At 36.3% G+C, this 22,759-nt stretch overlaps 1 protein-coding gene across 6 annotated transcripts in view; it reads left to right on the forward strand.

Moving 5' to 3' along the window:
* Nucleotides 1-22,759, forward strand: part of MTA3 (metastasis associated 1 family member 3) — a 139,977-nt gene that overhangs the window by 88,956 nt on the left and 28,262 nt on the right. For all 6 annotated transcript variants that reach the window (XM_066993765.1, XM_066993767.1, XM_066993766.1 and 3 more), the window contains exons 15-17: nucleotides 6,391-6,477; nucleotides 11,132-11,278; nucleotides 22,312-22,343. In XM_066993765.1, coding sequence (XP_066849866.1) covers nucleotides 6,391-6,477; nucleotides 11,132-11,278; nucleotides 22,312-22,343 — 266 coding nt within the window. The remainder of the gene's footprint in view (nucleotides 1-6,390; nucleotides 6,478-11,131; nucleotides 11,279-22,311; nucleotides 22,344-22,759) is intronic.

Raw genomic sequence — 22,759 nt, forward strand, 5'->3', positions numbered from 1 at the left:
TCTATGTGTACATGCACACGCACACGCATATATTCTGTTTCTGGAAATCTCTATAGAATCATAAAGTAGCCTTACCTGCATACAGTTTGTGTCTTTTCGTATTCTTATTCTAGTAAAACCCATTAAGTAGATCAATAAAAAATTAGTCTTTCTAGTTTTGTTTGTCTACTTGCATTTGGTGATGTGCTTTCAGTGCACTATGTAGATTTTTGTTATAACTAAACAGTCTTTCTGAATGCCTTGAATTCTTTTTAAGTGATAGCTTGATGTATATCATTTTAAAATGAGATACATAGCAGTAATAATTTCACGTGTTGAAAACCACTGAGTGGTTACAATATTGAATGAATTTTTGTGTCGGTGTTGAATGGTTAGAATCATGCTTATATGATAACCTGGCCAAAATAGCGGGTTACCCATGGTATGATCTGACATGGGATGGTTAAGATGTCCAAGAACCAATTAAGGATCTGGAATTTGTTTTCCATGTTCGTGTGCTGAAACTTGAATCTAATTTTATAGGTGCTTTGTAAGAATGACCTGATTCTGTGTGTGTGCAGAACTGGTGCTGGGTAATGTAACTGCATTTCACAACTATGTTGTAGTAGGCACCATATCAACATTGTTACACACTCGGGAACCCTAAAATCTAAATAAAGAAGGAAGGTAGGGCACTCTAACCCAAGCACTATACCACATTTTATGCCTTCTTAGTCTTTAGGCAATTTGTTGAAGTGCCAGGTTGTTGATGAAGGTAATTCCCAGCTCTGAGAAAGGAAGTCTGAACAAGCTAGTCAGAGCTTGCTCATAAAATAGATTGATTTTTGCATTCTGCCTGAACTTACCTGCAAATACTTCTTTAGTCTTGGAGGGGCATGGAAGCATTTGGGAATGCTAATCTCGGGCCCAACCATCTTTTAGGGGAAAAAAAAAAATATTTCAGAGCATTTATTTGATTCCTGTAATTCCACCCGCATCATCTCCCTCAGCCCATTATGTCCAGTAGCAGAGAACAAGGCCCTATTCTGCGTTCTTCATTCCTTCAGTTAGTACAGAGAACTAAGTTTTTCTCATTAGTGAACAATGTAGCATGACCCCAGCTCAGATGCCAGCAGGAGGTAATGGAGAAAATGCATTCACGTCTCAGTTTAAACTACGGATGGCCACCAGAAGGCTGATAGCATGGCATCTCCTGCTAGGAGTACAGTCATCCATCACAGGAATCTTAAACTTTGTTCTGCCTGGAGATAATAGACTTGCATTAGTTTGTGACCATAAACTTGTCTGATGGATTTTCAGGAATAATTAGAAGTTGGTGAATTTCAGTAAAAGGAAATTCCCTTGCTCTGAATCAGGCAAAATATCATTCTTTTTAGCTATTTTACTCTTTTTTTTTTTAAGAAAGTTAAACAAAGTAATCCTGTCTGTGGAAGCACTCTTAATTAGAGGAAACTGAAGTGGGCATTCTTCTCCTGGTGGTGACTGACAAGATCTGTCTTCAGTTTATAGGGTTGTTGATACATGCTTGGCAATGAACCATGCATCTGTGAACATTAAGACCTCAGCAAATAAAGATTTTAAGGTGTTTTGTTTTTTTCCTCCTCATTTATAGTTTTATCAATACAACTATCTGTATTAATTATAGTAATTTAAATTTGTCTACACTGTCTATACAGATGTGATTGACAAAATCTTTTCAGTAGACAGTAATGCATCTAGAGTTATCTGGAAATAGATATACTGTATATGATCAAAAATTACACCTTTAAATTTGTAGATTTAATTAGCCATTTGGTACATGGTACTGTTTCTTTAAATATTATTTGATAATGACAAGCAAAAATTGAGTAGAATATGCAAAGATCTTACTGATTTGTCTTTGTAAGCAAACAGTCTATGCTTACTGACAAAACACTGTCCATTCATCTGAAGTAAGTAACATTTACAGGTCTTAGGTCAAATAATTTCTTATTTTCTTGATTTTGATAGCTGTGGAATTCTCTTTTGGCTGTACCTAGAATTAAAATATTTACTATAATCTTTAAATATAATTTGTGCCAGATAGTTTTAGCCAGTAAAATAATTACAATAATGCAGTAGCTTTTTTACAAAGTTTCCAAGAAGAACAGAAATCAGAGAATATATTCCATAAATCTGAGTTTTGACAGCAGCATGTTGGAATGTCAAGGAGAAATAACTCACAAGTAAGAATCTGTAAACTGAAGAGGTCTACAAACCTAGTGAACAAAAAATTAAAAACCCTTTCAAATCTAAAAGAACAAGCCTCATTCACTATCACCATCTTCATAGCATACCTGATTTCATTTCACAACAGTTATCCCTTTTGTAGTTTGAGAACATGGTCTGTTTGGAATCTTAGAGAATCCATTTCACAGTGTGATTCAAAATGTTGTTCCTGTAGTTTTACTAATTGTACCGTATTCTTTTTAGGGTTGTGGTGTTCTGAATTACATGCACTTCAAGATAGGGATTTCCCTTAATTTTTGAGTGTGTCACATGATGTTTTCTGTTTTGCTTGCTCTTCCTCTCATAGTAATTTTTAATATTCCGGTTCTAATTATTTTTAGGTGACCGCTTTTGAGTATTATCTAGTTATTTGTAGAAAGCTGTTGACACTGACACCAAGATTTTCTTCTGCGTGGTGATAGTTCAGAACCCATCGCTGTATCTGTGTATTAGTCATTTTACCCCTTAAGAATTACTTTACATTTATTGCTTGATCCTGCTGGTATCCTTTGCAATCAGTTTTAGTTATGATTATGCTCAGTGATTTATTATCAGGAAACTTAATTCCCTCATCACATCTTTTCCTAACTATTTAAACATTGAACAGTGCAGATCCTTTTGGAATTGCATAGAAAATTGCTCTTAATCAGGGTCTAATCCCTGGCAAAACTGTCTCTTTTACACCACAGCAGCTGAACAGCAACAGTCTTTTGTGACAAATTTTGTCAAAACCTGTTTGAAATTCCAGGTTGGGTGATGCCAGAGCAGCTGCGTGTGTATGTGTCACGATTCCTTCAGAGGATTCTGGCAGACCCTTGACACTTGCAGTCGCTGGTTTTCAAGACGCGTTGGTAGGAAGAGACCTCGGGATGTCTCTAATTCCACCACCCACACAAATCTTAAGTGCCCAGGGCCTTTTGTCAAGCTCAGCTTTGTATAACTCCAGCCATGGAGACTCCACAGCCTCTCTGGGCGCCTGCTCTGTGTTTGACCAATCTCGTGGTACTCAGTTGTTTCTTTACATCAGCAAGAACTACCCATGTCCCAGCTTGTGTCTGCTGCTGCCGGCAGCAATAGCCTGCTGTCCTATTGCCATGTACCTCTCAGAAGGGTCTGGCTCTGTCTTCTCTATGCTCTGCAGCTTGGTAACTACCAAGCAGGTGGCAGTCGGGTTTCCCCTTCACCCTCGCATCTCAAGACTGACTGACCCAGTTCCCTCAGCCGCTCTGTGCGCCCTCTGCGCAAGCTCCCCAGCAGTGTGGTGACTCTCCAGTGGCTGGGTTTGCTCCAGTATCCCTGTATCTCTCTGTAGTGGGGATCCCAGAACTCGACAGAACATCTGGATGTGATTTCACAACAGCCAAGTAGAGGGGAAGGATCAGCTTCCTTGCCCTGCTGGAGGCACCCATGCTAATAATTCCCAGTATGCAATCGTCCTTGTCGCAAGGGCATGCGGCTGAGTAATGTGAACACATTAAACGTGTTTTCCTTTTACAAGGTCACTGTTGGCTCTCTTCATGTTCCCGTATTTGAGCTGTATGCCTCTATTAATAGTTCAGCCCTTTTGCCAGTCTACAAAACTACTTACTGAAGAATGTTATCAAGTTTGCCCTGTTTTTGTTCACTTGAATGGAGAGGAGTTTAAGCAATAGCTAAACACCAGCAGTGTCCCTGCTCAGCAGTTTCTATTTGGATGAATTCCACCTGGTTCTGAAAACTTCTTTTGATTCATTAATCAGTTTGTCTTGAAATGTTTCCTATGGACACTTCAGTGTGAAATAGTTCCCACACTTTCCTAATATAAGGGTTTTGAAAGTGAGCTTGTTGAAACTTCCCAGCAGTGAACATCGTTACATAGAATTAATCCACTTTTTCTGCAATGCCTTTATCTGGCATATTTTCATCACCTTGATCATCTGATATTGTTACAGACACTATCGTGCTTCTTGCCTTTGATGTCTGAAAAACAACACCATCAGATATAATACTCAAATTTTTACTTTTTTTTTTGAAATGCCTTTTAATTTCTCATAGCTTTCCTTACTTCACTGATATTAAAATTTTTAGTGTTCACATGGAAACCCATATTTGATTTTAGGATTTTTTTTGTTGTTTTTCACAACTTTCTATGTAAATGTTTTGCCTCTGGTTTTACACATGGGGGTGATACGGAAACCACAAAGATTGTACAAGTAGTGCATAAAGATCATAAAATTCATTATGTTTTTCATGGGAATCCATATTGTGCATTAAAGTCTGCCGTTGTTAAATATGTTTGACAGATGGCAATACTTTGGAATACCGACCAGGGACCTTTGGTGAACATGTTTTGCCTCAAGCATGGAAATTGTGCTTTTTTCTATTTTTCAGTCTGTATTCTCAGTCAGCTTATTAATATCTCACTGTGATTCAATGTCTTTTTTTTTTTTTTAACAGTGAAGACATTTAGATGGAAAGATTTCTTGCTGATTACTTCATAGTCAATAATTCCTTATTCCCAGAGTAACTATAAAATATTCACTGTATAGCCTGCCCTTATTTTACTAAGGGAGACACTGGAGACATATCTTTCTACTCTGACACTTAAAATATTTCAAGAGTTGTGGAGTATTAAAAATACTCCAGGCACTATATTCAATGCATTTTCTTCACTGAGCACAGCATATTTTGTTATATTAAGAAAAAAATAATAAAGTACTTGGAATTTCATGTTAGAGTCCTTAATATAGTGAAATAAATGGTCTGCTGGGTGTAAAACACCTGTGAACAACATACTGAAGTCCTTATTTCAGTCATTGCTGTGGTTACATGACCTGTGCATTTATATTTTTTTTTTGCATAGAGTTGGATAGAATCTATAGAGATTGTAAATTTTGTGTTTTTCCTCAAATATAAATTGTTCTGTATCGTCCATTCCTGTGTCTGTGTACTCATTGCCTTGTGTTGGATTGAAACACAGGAACATTTTGGTAAAACACAATGTGGATACAAATTGAAATTATAATTGCTATAATTTATTTGTAATACCTAGTTCCTGTAAAGCTTGTTAGAAAATGCAGATCTGTGTGTACACATGACACACATACAAGGAAATGTGCAGGTTGTTGTCTGTACATGAGAAATAATTCCATGTAAGAGAATTCTAGTTCGACAAAATCAAAATACGAATGCAGTTTTGTATGAAACAGAATAGCTATGTTCTAGGAATACTGTGCGTAGGGATTATTTATGTGGTTTCAGAAAACAGATGACCCATTCACTCCAATGAGTTTAAAAAGGATAGTTTAGTTCCAGTAATCTGGAAACTGCTTAACCTGGTGGCCTGTGGATTTTTGCCTTAGGTTGATTGATTCTGCTCCTCAAGTGTGAACCTTTTCTTAGTAACACTTCTGTGTCGGGGGCTTTTAGAAAGACTATGTCTGTGTATTCTTGGTGCCTTTAAAGGTGTGAGTTCATAGTTTTAACATCAAATTAAGGTAGTTACTGAACTGCCTACTTTTTGTTTGCTTTGCAAGAAGCTGCTAACTTTGAGACCTTTGAGCTCTGTCATACTTGGTTACAAATGGGTGAATTTGTTCAAAAGTTCATAGTAAAGTTTTTTTGTGTGTTTAAGATTTATCACGCCACAATAGAGTGGAACGATCTGAATCACTGTACCATGGGAGTAATTCATGACAGAACTCAGGCTTCAAATTTAAAGCCCTCGCAGTTCTATATTACACCATTTAGAGCCAGAAAGACTTGTAGAGAACAATAATGTGAAGAGTTCAGTGTAAATTCCTGCTAATAGCCAGAGCTGCTTTTATTTTAGTACGCATGTTTTCATTTGTGTTTCATTTACCTAGTTGACTTTTTGCAAAATGACTTTGTAGGCAAAAAATATAATGACATTTGTGTTAGAACTTATATTAACTTTAAAAATAATTGAAAGAAAAAATCATAACATCACTTGCATAAATGAATACATAGCCTGCTTTTAAATATCTATCATTATTAGCATTGATGAAAAAAAAGAATGTGCTAAAAGGGGAAAAAAAATCAGCCAAGAAATTTGTGTTAAAAACTGGAAACTGGCTGGCATGTCCTAATCATATTTGTAATGGTAAAATGTTTAAACTGAGTTTTATTCTTTGAAATTCTCAGATGCAGATCGACATTGTGAAATTGCTGGAAATCCTCTGAAGATCAAAAGCACCAGAAAGCCACTGTCATGTATCATTGGGTATTTAGGTGGGTATCTGCTTCCAGAGAAAAATGAATCAAATGATCATTCAGTGTTTACTGATGGTTAGAAATTTTCTATGCGTAAAATGAGAGATTTAACAAGAAAACTGTAAAGTGAATAGATATTCTGTTCTGCTACTCTATTCAGCTGCAAAACTGCATGACTGAACTTGGAGGATCTGGGCAAAAGGCTTTCTGATACTGGTTTAAAATGGCAGAGTGAAACCTGATGTAATTCACAATGTGAAAAATAGTATTTTAAAGTAAACAAACAAACAAAACAAAAAAAACCACTAAAACGGGAGATATTCAGTACGCTCAATGCTGCTTTGCATCCATGCCTCTTGAATCCATATATAAAACTCCCATGTACTGAAGGAGCAGACTTCAGCTACACAGACACTTAATTTGATGACACTCTTAATTGGATGACATAATAAAAATAATAATAATTAAAAAAAAAAGTAAAGAAAAAAGTAAAGAAATCTGTACTGAGATTATAGCCAAGAGGACAAGGTGCTCATATAACATAATGGGGAGAGGAGAAATTCTAGTAATTGTAATTTGTTATTAAAAAATGAAAATAGTTCTCTTTGTAAGGAACCACTACTGACTGTTAAATATTTACAACTAAGATATGGAATACCCCAGAGGACTTTTAAAAATCCTGAAATATAGAAATCAATCTATTGATCAGAATCTGTGAGTAAGTCTGCAATATATTAACACCATTCTACAGTAGTAAAGATAAAGATAGAACTAGATGGTTTTCCTCAGAATTTTAACCAACAGGAGTTTGTTTGTACTAGAACAAAGTAAACAATAACAGTCACTTGCCTTACTAAAATAAAAATCAGCTATTAATATAGTTTTGACAATTATTCCAGAACATGAAGTTTAACAAAATTCAAACTTTAAAAAAATGGATACTGAAGAATTAATGGCCCCTGTCACTGAATTTTGATTCTCCTACCCTGCAGTTAAAGAAAAAAAAAAACAGTGCTAACTTCCTACATGCCTCCTGGCTGTGTTAGGTATGCTGCCATGGGAAGGAATGAGAGAAGGTTTGCTTTGATTGACTGGGAAGATCTGTGGTTGTGGGAGGGGATGATGGTTCATCTAGTTGACCCCTTTTGGGTAGCCAAACGAAGAAAGGACACCATGAGTGTACTAGAAGATGCTGTATGTTTTTAGTGTCATGTTGTCTAGTCTGAGAGGGATCATCTTGGTACCTCTGAAAGCATGGTTCTGTAGATTTAGCGGGAGTAAATGGATTAACAATGTCGGATATCATTATGTGTACTTAGGTGAAGGTTTCGTGAAGAAGATTAATGCTAATATACAACAGGTCATATCATCATCATAATCATAATATTAAATATCATGTAATAATACACAGCCCACAAACATACTGGAGTACAGTTAACAGCATCTCACAGATTCAACTCTTATTGAGCCCTACTGGTGAGGCACAAAGGATATATCAATGCCCTGCACATTGTGGGTCATTGCTTCTCTTTATCTCTATTCTGCTTCTTGGCTGCCAGTTCCACAGGTGAGATAGGTTAAGCATTAAAAGTAAGCCCTGTCCTCAGGAGAGGTAGGGCTAATCCCCCTGTAATCTCTTCAGTCTTCACTGTGCTTACTAAACAACCCCCCTAATGTGAGCCTCCGGCTAGTTAAATGTGTCCTATATTGCCTCTTGGTTATGAGGAAACTAGGCTAGCATTTCCAGCTGGGATGCATACTGAGGAGAAGAGATGAGAGAGATCCAACTGCTTAAGCACCTCTGGATTTCAGGCTGCTTATTTAAGTGTCTCAGCAGGAGACTTGAACTTTTCTTTTTTTGCTTTGTGTATATATATATATATCTATATTTACCTTAGTGGCATTAGTGGAAATGGGAGATGTTTTTACAGTTTTTATTGCTATTACTTGAGGCTGCAAGTTGGTCTCATAATAAAAATTCCTAATATGTTGTTCAGGTATTGTTTCTTCCATTTTATTTTTATTTTAATTTCAGAAGTGATCATAGAATCTGAATCTGGCCAACTGGTTATTTGTTGTGTGCCTAAAGGGATAATTTGGATTATTTGGATGATATATTTAGTTCTCTAAGTCAGGAGAAGCTGCAAGTGGCTAGGAGATTCTCAGTGGAAAAAAAAATATATACTAGGCAATAGAACAAGAGTGGTAGCAGTAGGACTAAAGGATTCCTAGTTACTATTGCAGTAATTCAAGATAATATAAAAATTCAGTCGAAAACCCTGAAATGCCTCACTGCTTCAGGTATGATGAAGCAGTTAGTTAGAAAGTGCTGTTCTACAAAATGTGCAAATATTTGAAGCAAGTCTATAGGTAGAGGTTGAGAGTGTATGGTGTAAAGACCCTAAAGTAAAACTTTGTTGAGAAGTGGTCCTAGCAGTTTAATTAAGTTCCTTTCTAGAATTTAAAGGGAGAACTTGGACCTGCTACCTTCCTCTGCTGCAGAAAGAGAAGGGATTGCTGTTGTAGTAAACTGAGGATTAGTGATCTGCAGACTGAAGAAAAGTTAAAGGAAGGAAATGCTTCCTTCCTCACCTGTTAGCATAGCCTGGAAATATAGAATTTTATCTCCTATATGCTGTAGACAGAAGGAGTTTGTGTTCTAGTCTGTTGATCCAGCTGTGTTGATCCATTATTGTGGTTGCTACTGGAGCTCCTTGGCAAATAAGATAATATTTTAGTGGTATTAGCCCCAAATGTTAATAATTTCCTTCTGAAAATTGAAAGATGTTGCCAAATGAGCATTTTAGAATCCAAATCCCACATAATCTTCAATAAGCAGCACAAATCTTTCTACTTTCTAAGGTGAAATTTCAAACTGAAAGAGGGTTCATAATATGGAGCACACTTCTGTTCCCATTTTAGTAAAAAAGCAAAATAGACTCCTGTTCTCTACACTATGGAAAATGGGGGATGATGCTGTAAAATCAGCCTTACAGGACTGCCTTTAGGCAATTACCAGTGTGTTAGTTTTATGTTACTCTAACAACTACCAATGTGATATCCTGCTTGACTCTTTTTAATCAGAATCTCTTGAAGCATCTTGGATAAGAGTATTCATGATTTAAGAGTAGCATTGCATGCTGTGACCAAACCACTTGTTAACTAGTTAAGCATAGTCTTTCCCAATTTGAAGATTGCTGGTGCTGTGCCTGTCTGGCATTGTGTTCCCGCTACATGTTCTCGCGAACGCACTGTGGCCATCATCACTCCTTTCTACCTATTTGGATATGGATGAAACTGTTTGGCTCTCCCACCTTCCTTTTTCTGCATTTTAAGGGTTATTGCGACTGCCTAAGTGTTGTCGCTGTGCATCGGCAAGCTCCTTGTGTGGGTGGGTGGTTTTAGTACCTGCAGGCTGGTTGTGAAGGCTTGCAGGGAGAATAGGCGTGTGGTGCCAGGCAGGTGTGTGCACTGATAATGGGCTTTCCTAACACTTGTGGAAGAAGAAAAATCAGCTATCGGAGTGGACTTTGACTCCTGTACAATCATATCTGTTTCTCCTGGGTGATAACTGAGCAGCAGAGGGTGGGGGGCCTTCCCCTTCAACACTGAGCCTCCTTTTATATGTTGTGTATTCCCACCTCCTGCGCTTTATTTTATACACAAAAAAAGCAGAAAGGAGCACTCTGAAGAGTGCAAACCTGGGCTACAAAAGTATTTTATTTTATTTTTCTTACTCCCTGCAGACAGCTAGCTCCTGGTTTGCAGCCCCTCTGCCAGGGCCCCTCTGCCAGCAGGGGACTCACGCGGCAGGCCTCAGCCCGGCCGCAGGCCTCGCGCAGCTGGACAGTGCTGTCTGTCTACTGCTGCTGCTCTGCGTCTTTTGACAATTTTATCTGGCAGATTACTGGGAAATTTTCATACAGCTGTATCAGCTTTTGGCAAATGCAGCAGCTACCTGCTCTGAGGCACACTGGGCAGATGAGTTTCAGTGCCTCTTACCTTTCCTCCATCCGTAAAATAGTCCTAATGCACGAACTCTTTTAGATCCTCTGGGACATTTGAAACCCTAATATAGAGTCTGGTGGTACATGGGAAATCCAGTGCAATCTTGACACTTTTGGTTGTTTCTGCTGCAGTTTTGGGGGTAGTTTCAGCTCCAATCTTTTGCTGTAGCTCATTCCCTGACTCTTGAATATAGCAACTTATATGTGGGAGGATCCCTTAAAGCTTGTTCTTGTTACAGAAAATATTGAATACCTTGAGGTTTTCAGGTGGTTTCACTATTGTAAAATGCTTTTATTTGCTTGATTAAAAATCTGTAGGTGTGTAGCTCCAATACAAAACTCAAAAGGGAAGGAAAATGCAAACACTAAACTGTTTCAGTTTGATCTGTATTATCTCTTTACCTGTGAAAACCTTACAAATCTACACCATTGTAGTGAACTCAGGCAATCTAAAATTAAATAGATTTTTTTTTTCTTATTTGGAAGGACAACAGGTATGAAAACTTCTGTTCAAATTGTTATTCGAGGTCCTGTAAATGCATTCATGCTGAAGAAACTTCCATTTCACTAGAAATTTAAGTGTAAATTTTGTAAGCTGAGTGGACTGAAAGTTTTTTTTTTTTTGTGTATAAGTCAAGTATTTCTCTCTCTTTTGTCTTAAACAGAAATTCATCCTGCAGTGAAACCCAATGTAATCAGATCAACATCAAGCCTTCAAAGTCCAAGTGCAAAACGGCTGCTTGCACCCTCCAATCACTCTTCACTAAGTATTTTGGGAAAGAGAAACTACAGCCATCATAATGGTCTTGATGGTATGTGTAAAAATATAGAATAAATATTATTTAAGTTTATGAATTGCAAAACTTTCTATGGGCCTAAAATAAAGTTTTGTGACCTTTATGTAGGGAATATGGTTTGAAGAAATGACGTAAAATAAGGGGGTACATTCTGACAAGTATAAGATATAGATAGCATATTTATAGCATTGATTCTTAATGCAAGGAATGATGATTCATATTCACTGAACATGGGTATCAATTAATGCCATTAGTGCCATCTCTTACAAAAACTATTTGTACCGTTTTTCCTACTAATCTTTCTACTCTATAGAAAAGATCAGGAAAGGAATAAAACAAATTTGGTGAAAAGGGAAAGATGCAATGAATGCTTTATTTTGACTTACTGCATTATTATTTGAAGAAATACTTTGCAGAGATGTGCACTGCCTTTCCTGAACTCTTTTTGTGAGATGTAACTTTTGTAAGCAATTACCGTATTTGTACTGCAATTCAATATGGTGGTTGGGACTAGAAATCTGAAAGAAGTTAGGCTCTGAAATAGGCTGTTCCGGACATGACTGGCAGAAAAGACATGCTGTTTTCATGCTTCACAGGGCAAGGTAGAAATGAGAGGGACTCATTTTAGACAAGATAATAGAAATAGTATTCCAAATACTGGAAGGAAAACTCGATCCATTATCTTCCTAAAATCGTGTTTTTCTGTCATTGTCAATGTTATTTGTATGTTGCAGTGAAAATACCTACTGTACACTTAACAATACCTAGAAATAACTATATATTTTGACAAAAAGTGGTTATTTAATATATACGGTAGAGAGGATCGCTTGGACCTTTGCTCAGCATACAAACAGCTTTTACACAGTAGGCAAATAACATGCATGGCAACGCAAGCTATTCAGTGGACCGTGATGACAACCATGTGACTTAGATAAAAAGATGATGCTGTTAATAGGCATAGCTATAAATGCAGAGCATTTCACACAACAGAATTTTCACTGTGGACTTTCATTCTGAAGTTCTGTAATGTCGATCTGGCACTTACTGCATGTAATTATGAAAAAAAGCTGCTTTTTTCCCCTTCTGGAAGTGCTGGTCATTAGATTGGATTCTTTACATGATCTTTGAGAGGAGAATGACTTTGACCTGGTAATGAAGATGATGTTACATTCCTACTGCAAAGACAGTTGTAGCAATGAGTTCAAGGTAAACATTATTAGGACGGTTTCCCCATAAGGAGATGACCTTGGAAATTCTTAACATTTTTATTCTATTTAATATCAATGTTCTCTTCAACATAAAGCATTTATAAAACCAATCATTAGCCACATTGATTAGTTCATATCAAACAGATAAGTGTTAAGGCAATTTTCACAAAGTGGCATCTAATTTGAAAAAATACCATTGAGAACTGTAAATTGTTGCTTTAGGAGATAATTATTTCTGCTTATCTATTTTCTATGCAAATGTAAAGAAAGCTTATATCCTAGAGAGGGGAAATCTACAAGGTGTATTTTGCTCATGTAAAAATGGTTATTTGGGTTCTTGTCCCCCTTTTTAATTAAAAACATGCAAAATATAGTCCATGCAAACCGTAAAAATAACTTCTGAAATATTAGGTGTGATACAAGAATGATAATGGAAATGCAAAAGAATAATTTCCAAATGAGATCAGGTATTCTAAAGTTAAAAGTGTAGAAGTAATTCCCTAAGCAATGCTGTGTAAAACTTAGTAAACTGAGTACCTATGACGATCCTTTTTTTTTTGTGTGTGTATGGTTCTAGATTTTCTGCTACTTTTTAGCATGTGCAGAGAGCACAATGGTGTGCGGAAATAGTTTAGTCATTACTAGTGTGTACTACTGAATGCTGTTTTTATAATATCTGAAAGTTACCATTAGCTTTCTCAGTTCTTCAGCCTCATAATGAAGGAACTGCAGCAGGCAAAGGGAAAATCCTTGTGTGGACCTGGGAGGCACAGCCTCACTCAGTGATGTTTCCTTGCTGCTCAGATGGCTTGGTATGGGATTGATCTTCTTAAAGAGTAATTTTATTAGACTCCTCAGTTGAACAGAAGTCAAAGAGAAGTTTAAGGAATATCAAACTAGTTGCTGGCCAAAGCTTATGCTTTCGATGAGTTATCTTCAAGTTCTGTTAACATTTGTCTCAGCATAAAACCAATTGCACTATCACCTTCTGCCATGTATCAGCTTTAACTAGCCTTTTTATTTACCATCAGTGCTGACTTGAATCATCTCAATCTCCATTTTTTAGTAGTAGTTGTGGTCCTCTTGGCTTTTTTCATTTCTTAATCCCTTCCCCAGGAAATAAAATGCACAGGAAAGCTGATCAAACTAGTAGCAACAATACTCAACAACACCCTCTGTTCCTTTTGACTGAAAAATGGCTGTCTTTCATATTTGCCATTTAACCCCTACTCTGCTTATTGCTAAATTAAAAAAAAACCAAACAAATAAAGAAACATTTTGGGGTCTGTAATTTATTCAGCTTCTATTCAGTGCAGAGCAACAACTGAGTGACCAGAGCAATTTGAGAAATAGTGGTTTCTGCGTAATTGCACTGACACGTGTATTATTTGTGCAATGAAAGGTTTTGCCAGCCCCCAGAGTTTTCATGTTACTATAAATATACTATAAAGCTTTTTTGGTTCCAAAAGACTATTGATTGTTGCTGGTTTTATTGCATTGTATAAATTAACAGTATCCAGAAAGCCTACTATGGAGATGATATATTCTGTCTACCAATTCATGCTTTGATGAAATGAGCAAACAGAAATGAGCACAGTGAGCTTACATTAAGTCTTATCTCGAGCTATTTTCATAATCTTAATGTTATTGACATAGAAATGTCTGCATGTTCAGGTTTGCTTTTTTCAACAGTATTGGAAAATTGTTTTAAGCCATAGAAATACGTTTACTTAAGATATATGATAATTTACAGTATTCAAGTAAATGTTACTTAAGCTTGTGTAAATATGTATTTAGATTGACATATTTCAAGTCATTCTTATTGCTTAGGTGAGTTGAGTGTTTAAGGATCTGTTTAAGGGAGTTGGGTAAGATTATGAGAAAAGCCATTAGTATTTGGTTTAACGCTTTTAAGAATATCATGCCTAAGTAAGAGCATAATTACCATTTTGTAAGGTAGTCTTATGTTGGCTTAAGTCAAGAGTTTGGCCAGTGTAGCACAAGATTCCCTTTCATGTCCCATGTATGTGTCTCCAGCAAAAGTCTGGTGCAACTGATAGGGATAAGGGAGTCTGTAATTTCTGACTACTATTGCTTGATCTTTGTTGAGAATGCTGAGGGAGATCATTTATCTCTTTTCAGAAATTGTGGGGCTTGTCCACTGTAACTTGCTGTTAAAAGATCTGATTATCAGTCACTGATGGCTGAGAGATGTAGTTCTAGTTCTACGTATGATCCACATATAATGCACAGACCTGAATAAAATTGCACTGCTTAAGCACTGTGTATCGCAGCTGTTATTCTGTACTGTTGGTGTCTGCAAAAGATCGTGATCCAAGGGTATTTTTGCCCCTTCACAGTTAAAGATCTTGTAGCTGTTTGTGTACTTTCTTGTAGGAGGAAGTTTTTCTGGATGCTCTTTAAAAAAAAGTGTTGTTTCCTTTATTTTCAAATAACAGGAAATCTTGCATTCTGTAGGATAGAATGAAAAATGTTGGAAACTTTTCTCTGTTCTGGAAAAAAATCACAGTATTTTGGGGCGTTTTCATGTAATATGCATGCTGGTGCTTTTAACTACGCAGAGATAAGAAAGAATATCCATTGCTGCTGAAAATAAAATCAACACAAGGTATTCGAATGATTTTCAGTAGTGAAGACAGTCTCTTTCAAATGGGAAAGTTATTTCTTCAGAAAATCACGACATTGCATAATGTTGCGTGTATCTTATTTTATGACTTGAGTTGATGATGAGAAGATTTAGGTGTGACTATAAAGTGCTTTGTAGATATTTTGAATCAGATCTTTAAATTATAGTGTCTGAAATTATTCCAAGCAATTACTTTCACCCACAAGCTGCTTAAATGTGAGCAACAGTACATACAAGTATTCAAGTTTTACGTCAGGCTGTTGTTTTGGAAGGGTGAGTAATGATAATTTTCCATTTAATATTTGGAAAGGTAAAGGTATCCTACATGACTGTAATCTCTGTCAACTGGCAGGCATTTCCTAACTTTTATATGCATCAAAACCAAAATGTCTACAGGATATCCAAGACGATACCATCACTAACAGAGATTGTTCTGTGCCTGATGATACTGTTTTCGTGACTTGTGGGAAGAATCAGGAGAACTGGTTGTTCATAGCTGAGGACTTTTTAATCAACAATCCCAATCCCCATTCGCTCTTCACCTTTCCAGACCTTTAATACTGTATTTCAGGCTGAAATGTCTTAATGCCTTCAAGAGGATTCTTTTAACAGTCATACTTCAGTTTCTTAGGGAATTGATTATTGAACTCATCCGCTGTATCTAAGAATGAAATGGCAATTTGGGGGTCCATTTTTATAGCAACCTGCGCAACTCTAGCACAGCAAGATGAGAAAGTTACATGAGCAACTGGCAAAGCGAGAAAGACCTCAAAAAGTATACCTTCTCCCCTAGGTGCTATTTTGGTCAATCTCTCTCTCTGCTTATGACTAATAGTATTAGCTATTGAGATAAGCAAGGAAGAAGGGCTTATATTTCACTCCTGTTTTTCCACTGGGAATTTCTCTCCTTTGTCAATCACAAGAAAATATATGCAGCTTAACTGACAATCAGAGAGACTGGAGTCTTTCCTGCCCCAAATTTTCTTAAAAACAGAAGAAAATTCTAACACGTTTCATTGTAATTCATTTCACATAAAACTATGCAGAATTGTTAGAAGAAAGCAGTTTTCGCTGTTGGATTGAATTTATCAGAAGAGGAAGATGTCTTTTCTCTAAAATGTCTGATCTTTGTTATCACAACATTATTTTTTGGCAAAGATGGAGATATTCTACTGAGATGTCAGGCTAGCAGTATGGAATGCATACCAAAAATATCTGGCACTTAATTTTAAAAAATAAAACCATAAAATATCTCTCATATATGTTTCATATTAATAAACTATATGCCTACTTAAATTGTTATAAGCCTCATTTTACATACCAGACATTTCCAACTGGAAGAGAAGAAATAGGATGTGATAAGATACTATGTGAATCTACTTTTACCATTTCTTCTATGCTGAAACACAAAGTATAATTAATATTGTATCTCATTTTTCTCAAAAGTGAGAAACAAATGCTATTTATTGTTCTACTGCCAGCTTTTTCTCTGAAATTTTCTTTGGACACGTGCATTCTAGTTTTGATCTTTGGTGTAACTAGCAAAAGTTTTGAAATGTTTGGCTACAGATCTTTCACTGAAATATGTGCACTGGTCCTGATGGAAATGTGAGCATGGAGAGCAGATCTCTCTGGAAATATTGATGGTGCTGTTATGTTACTGTGAAAGCAGAGGACTATGAAAAGGGTGTTTATAACTCATGGTTATTTCCTGACTTATACAACTGAGAGCTTTTATATATGTGACAATGTGAAATGCTTTATGGTAAGAGACTTGTCATGCATAGTTCTATATAGTCATTAAAGCCATCTCTGATCCTCAAGAAATTAACCTAAAACCCTTTTTACCTTTGATTGTTGCAACTTGGACAACACTAGCCAATTTCTGTCTATTTTCAGTATCCAGTTGGAAGGAATCATTTTAAATGTTTAGTAGAAAAAGAAAATGCTCTAGCACTTGCATTTCCGAATGTGTATTCTTTTTGCAGATGTACAAATTATGATATTGGAGATGATGAACTACTGACAACTTCCAGTGTCCAGATTATATACCTGGAAAATTACAGATTCTATAATTACCCCAGGGTGTCACTGATGAAATTGTCGATCATTTGTAGAACTAAGATACTACATCCAATGTTTGTGTATCAAAAGCCTTTTTGTTGTTGCTTTGTTATTTAAATTTTTGAATCGTAAAACAACATTTTCCCTTCAGTTCATTTATAATGAGTTGATGATTTCCCCCTCTCCACTTCTGTCTTCATGCATCCGATCTTAGTGATACAAACGACACTGTGACTTCAGGTGAAAAATAATCAACAAGGAGGAAAGTCATTGAATGTGTCATTTTTGTCAGGGAAATAGAAGAGAAATACCTTTCCAGAAGTTATTAAAATGAGAAAATCATGTTATCTTGGAATGATAAATGTGCAGTCATCATTTGCCTATATTGAATTCACATTACAATTATCTCCAAATTAGTGGAGAGCTTTTTATTATAAAAAAAAAAAAAACAACAGTCTTCTGCTGTGTGTCCAAAGGCTGCTAAGTCTGTAGAGTATTCTTTCAGTAGGTAAATGTAAGCAGCATGAACTCTTTGTGATGAAATTGGTCACAGGACGACTTGGAAGGTTCAAAACCATTTATGCAAACCCATGTTTCCCTGAATTTATCTGAGAAAGAACTCATCCTAAGTGTTAACATAGCATATCACTGTGTTATGGTTTTGTTTGTTTGTTTTAAATATAGATGGTTGAGTGATTTTCTTTTGCCTAAGTGAAAACACAATTTCTATTTAATCATAGTTCTCAGGCTTATTGTATCTTCTGAAATATGAGCTATTTCCAAGGATGTTAAGTACACTATAAATCGAATAGGGGATTTTTTTTTTTTTGGCTTTTATTTCCTTTATTTCAAAAATGTATCTTTGGATTTGTAAGGCTTCTTTGTGTACATTTGGTTCTGAAAACCTTAAATTTAGAATTGCATTCATACTTTGATACCCTACTTTGAGCATGCTGTACATCGCTTCCATTTTGTTGTACTAAGGAATTCCTGAAAATGGCAGTTGAATAGAAAGAGCAAACAAGAGGGATTGCACAAAGAGAAAAAGAGAATTTCATGGTGAACTGCCCTCTATTTCTGCTGTTTTTGTTTTGTTTTTTTTTTTTTTTTTACATGCAGGTAATGTGTAGGCATGAAATTACAGTAATACTGGCTTTTATAACTGGCAGAATAAATCAGCTCTTAAAACAGTAAACAATAAGAACAACACTATAATCAAGTTAGCATATAAAACATCGCAGATAACCAGAACCTAATTCCTGGAATGACTACTTTCCACTGGTATTATTTGAAAGAATTAAAGTTTCAGAAAGACAATCCTGTCTGTTGGATAACAGGGTTAGCAGCATATTACCTCATGAATTACTGGTTCTGGATTTGAGATCTGGAGTTCATACTTAGAGTGATTCTGTGTATGATTACTGTCAAGTGGGTTGATTATTTTTCGTAAGCTGTGATTGCAGAGTAGTACTTCTATTTTATTGCATAATGTAATATGGAAAGCACATTCGAAAAATGATTAGGCAGTATAACTGAAAAGTTCCTGTGTGGGGGGAAGATGCTTTGAGATACGTTTTTATGTTTCCGTGCTTTCCTGCTTTTTCTTGTCTGTATATTGTTTCTCTGAGTTGTGGTGAATGGAGTTAAATCCAGTTGGAGGCCAGTCACAAGTGGAGTCCCCCAGGGCTCAGTGGTGGGCCCAGTTCTCTTCAGTATCTTTATCAACGATCTGAAAGAGGGGATCAAATGCACCCTCATTAAGTTTGCAGATAACACCAAGTTAGGTGTGAGTGTTGATCTGCTCGAGAGCAGGAGGGCTCTGCGGAGGGATCTGGATAGGCTGGACCGATGGGCCGAGGCCAACTGCAGGAGATTCAACAAGGCCAAGTGCTGGGACCTGCACTTGGGACACAACAACCCCAAGCAGTGCTATAGTCTTGGGGCAGAGTGGCTTGAAAGCTGCCTGGTGGAAAGGGACCCGAAGGTATTGGTGGATAGCCAGCTGAACATGAGCCAGAAGCATGCTCAGGTGGCCAAGAAGGCCAACAACATCCTGGCTTGTATCAGAAATTGTGTGGCCAGCAGGACTAGGGAGGTGATTGTCCCCTTGTATTCAGCTCTGGCGAGGCTGCACCTTGAGTACTGTGTTCAGTTTTGGGCCCCTCACTACAAGAAGGACATCGAGGTGCTGGAGCATGCCTGAAGAATGGCAACAAAGCTGATGAGGGGTCTAGAGAACAAGTCCTATGAGGAGCAGTTGAGGGAACTGGGGGCGTTTAGCCTGGAGAAAAGGAGGCTCAGGGGAGACCTTATTGCTCTCTACGACTACCTGAAAGGAAGTGTTAGCAGGGTGTTAGGGGTTGGTTTCTTCTCCCAAGCAACAGCCAAAAATTTCTGCCAAATCAGGGTGTAATTTATTTTGTGGAAGAAATTGGTGTCTCCTTGGTTCCAAAATCTTACTATTCAGTTTTAAATGAGTGCAAGAGTTTAAATTGTGCAACAATAACACTTTAGTCTTTGCTAGATATAGAAATTTTTGACTATGTCTACTACCTAAATAGTTATTTCCCTAGCTTTTCATTTATATTTATACTCAATTCTTTCTGAAAGATGTTTGGCAATTTAGATTATATTTTAGTATCTACAGCAATTAAAGCTAAGATGTATATCTGGAAAAAATGAGAATGCTTTTATTGTATGATAAAAGAGAGAGATTACCCTGCAAATATAACAGATCTTTCTTCACTTCTTTGCTTGGTTTTATTAATAGGTTATCAAAATGCTAATATCCTGGAGTTAACAGCTGTTGGCATTGTATTAACAGATTCTGTAAAATATTCTTCAAAAATATGATGTTTAACAACCTCCGGGTACATCCTGTTGTTATGTGTTACAGTCCTCGTCTCCCTCAAAAGAGGTATTATTTTGGGACATTAGTAATACAATCATGATAATCATAGTTTTATAGATTTTGTATATAAATCTATGTGAAAAGCATAGTACCTCTGAGTAAGAGTGGAGATATTCTTACTACTGAAGTTTCTGAATATAAAAAGAGTGGGGTTTTGTTTGTACATTTTGGTCTTTTTGTGAATGAGTGGAAGTGCTCTGCAATTTTTCTTTGTATTTCAAGAGTGAAGAAACCACATTCTTTTTGTTTAATCTGATGTTCAAGTCCTTAGGAAATGCAGTTGTGCTCTTGGTGATGGTTGTGGGTTTTTTTTGTTGTTGTTCTTTTTCTGGAAGTTGGGCTTGTAACAGAAATGAGTCCTTTTTTTTCAAGAGTTGCTCAGATGGTTATACTTCCCCTTATGTAGTACCTGGGTTTTCTCAGGAACATTCCTGAAATGTTATTTGACTGAAATGTTAAAACAATAAATAAAGCTGTAGTAACAAAAAAAAATAAATAACTTCACTGTAAAGACAGAAATTCAGTAGATGGTAGGATTCTTCTCTCTACTGTAATCTTCTCTTACTTGATAACAGCGCCAAATATATTCAGGAATCAGGAAACAGAATTTCATTTTTATACTACCAGTTTAAAACTTGCCTGGAGGACTGGTGCCCTAAAAATATTCCTATATGTGATTATTTTTGTGGGGAAAAAAGAGAGGGAAAGGGACCTGGGAGAAGATCTCACAACTAAAATATTGGAATCTAGGTAGCTTTTCACATTACAGAACCTTTATCGATGGGAAGTTATTGATGTCTGTATTTATTATTAGATTTGATGAAGGATGAAGAGATCTGCAGGTGTACATGTAAACTAGATGTTGGAATTACTGTTGAGTGTTGGTCACATAGAAGTTTCTAATTAGCTAGAGAATTTTAAAATAACTTTTCTGTCGGCGATTGAACTACATCTTCAGACTGGTTAAGATAACTTCTCAAAATGAGAGAGAAGTACTGGTTTGATTTAATTACCATTTAATTACCAGTTTAATTACCATTTTTTCAGGAAGAGATGTGCAGCTGTTCTGTCTCATGTCCTTTTATTCTCTTTAATACCATTTTTAACAAGAACAAAAGTCATGGAGAATTCTTTTAAGTAAGGAATACCAGTTGGGACCCCCATGAGGATCTCAATTTGGAACTGGGGCAAGATTAACTAACCAAGTGTAATTATTGTACATTTATTTCACTTGCAGAATGGAGACTGCTGATTCAGTTCTTGCATAATTGAGGACATTTTATCCAGAACTGCAGCTAGTGTTGTGTGAACTCTATGTACTATAGCCAATGATGAAATTTTACCCAAATTTTTGAGCAGGTCAATGAGACTGATAGTAACATCATCTTGCATCTTACAGATCATCAGTGTTTTGTTTTTAACTTTTTTTAGTTAGCGGGTTAGAAGGATGTTTAGTTAAGTTATCCTGCTTCAATAAAGAACAGAGCTGTAATATGACTGCCATAGTGTTATAATGCCAGAGAGGATGAGTCTTCTGTCCTTGGGGAAAAAAACAACAACAAAAGCAAATGTACTTTAAGTTAAATAGGGGGATGAAATCTGCATTAGCTGTTGGCCTGGTCATGATTTCTCAGCAAATAAATATAACTGTGTATTCAATTGACTAACTTGTAATCTCTCATATAGGAGAGAGTAATTAAGATTTCTGAATGTTATAATTCTCAATCTACTTTGTCAGTTAAAACAACAATCATTGAAAATTCTTAGAAAAAGTTCTGCATAGTTTCATAGAGCTTTTTCAAACATGAATAGTTATGAAATTATGTTGATACTCCGTATTTTTTTCTGCAGATCTTATCGTCCATGTTAAATGATGCCACATGTTAAAAGCAAAATGAAAAAAAAAAAACATTTCTTGAAACATGAAACATGAATTATTTCCGTTTTCATATTTTCTTGCAGAGAAGATAATTAAACAAAGGGAATGAGTGCATTTAACAGGATACTATAACCTGCCATATATTTTCAAGATCAGTGATTCTCATGTTTGCTTCATGAGACATCTTTCCAATCTCTGTGTTTCTGGTATGTTTCTTGTAGATGAACAGTACTATCTTAGCCTTCAGGGTGAGCCTAAGAAAATAGTTTTTTTTTTGTTTGGTTGGTTTTTTTATGGGTAAAGACAATACTCTAATGCACTGTGGTTTTTGTTTTCCAGAATCATCCAGCCATACAACAAGAACAATAATGGTAAGTGTAAAGGATACTTCAGGTATAGGTCAATCTGTAGATACAATTTGTCCTTTGAAAACAAAGTGAATAAAGTAGTATCACAAGCTGTTGGCATGTTTTCTTATAAAGTCCAGTATCCCTGTAGAGACAAAATGGGTCTGTGAGCCACCATATTTCATTGGAAGTTTTGGGAAAAAATGTCAGGTCAAGTAGCTTACGAAGTAGCAGAGCTGTATGTTTAGATATATAAGCATCCAATTACAGTTCTATTGTTGTGTGTTTAAGTGATTATTATCATGTCAAACTAATGTTCATTAAATCTTTTGCATACTATGTGTTTCACATGTCAGAGAGCATTTAAAGTTCAAAACTTATGTTAATTCTTGCATCACATTGCGATGCAGCTGTGAGGGTGGTTTCTGACTTTACATTGA

Source organism: Anser cygnoides, chromosome 3, assembly GCF_040182565.1.
Source record: "Anser cygnoides isolate HZ-2024a breed goose chromosome 3, Taihu_goose_T2T_genome, whole genome shotgun sequence".
Classification (NCBI taxonomy): domain Eukaryota; kingdom Metazoa; phylum Chordata; class Aves; order Anseriformes; family Anatidae; genus Anser; species Anser cygnoides.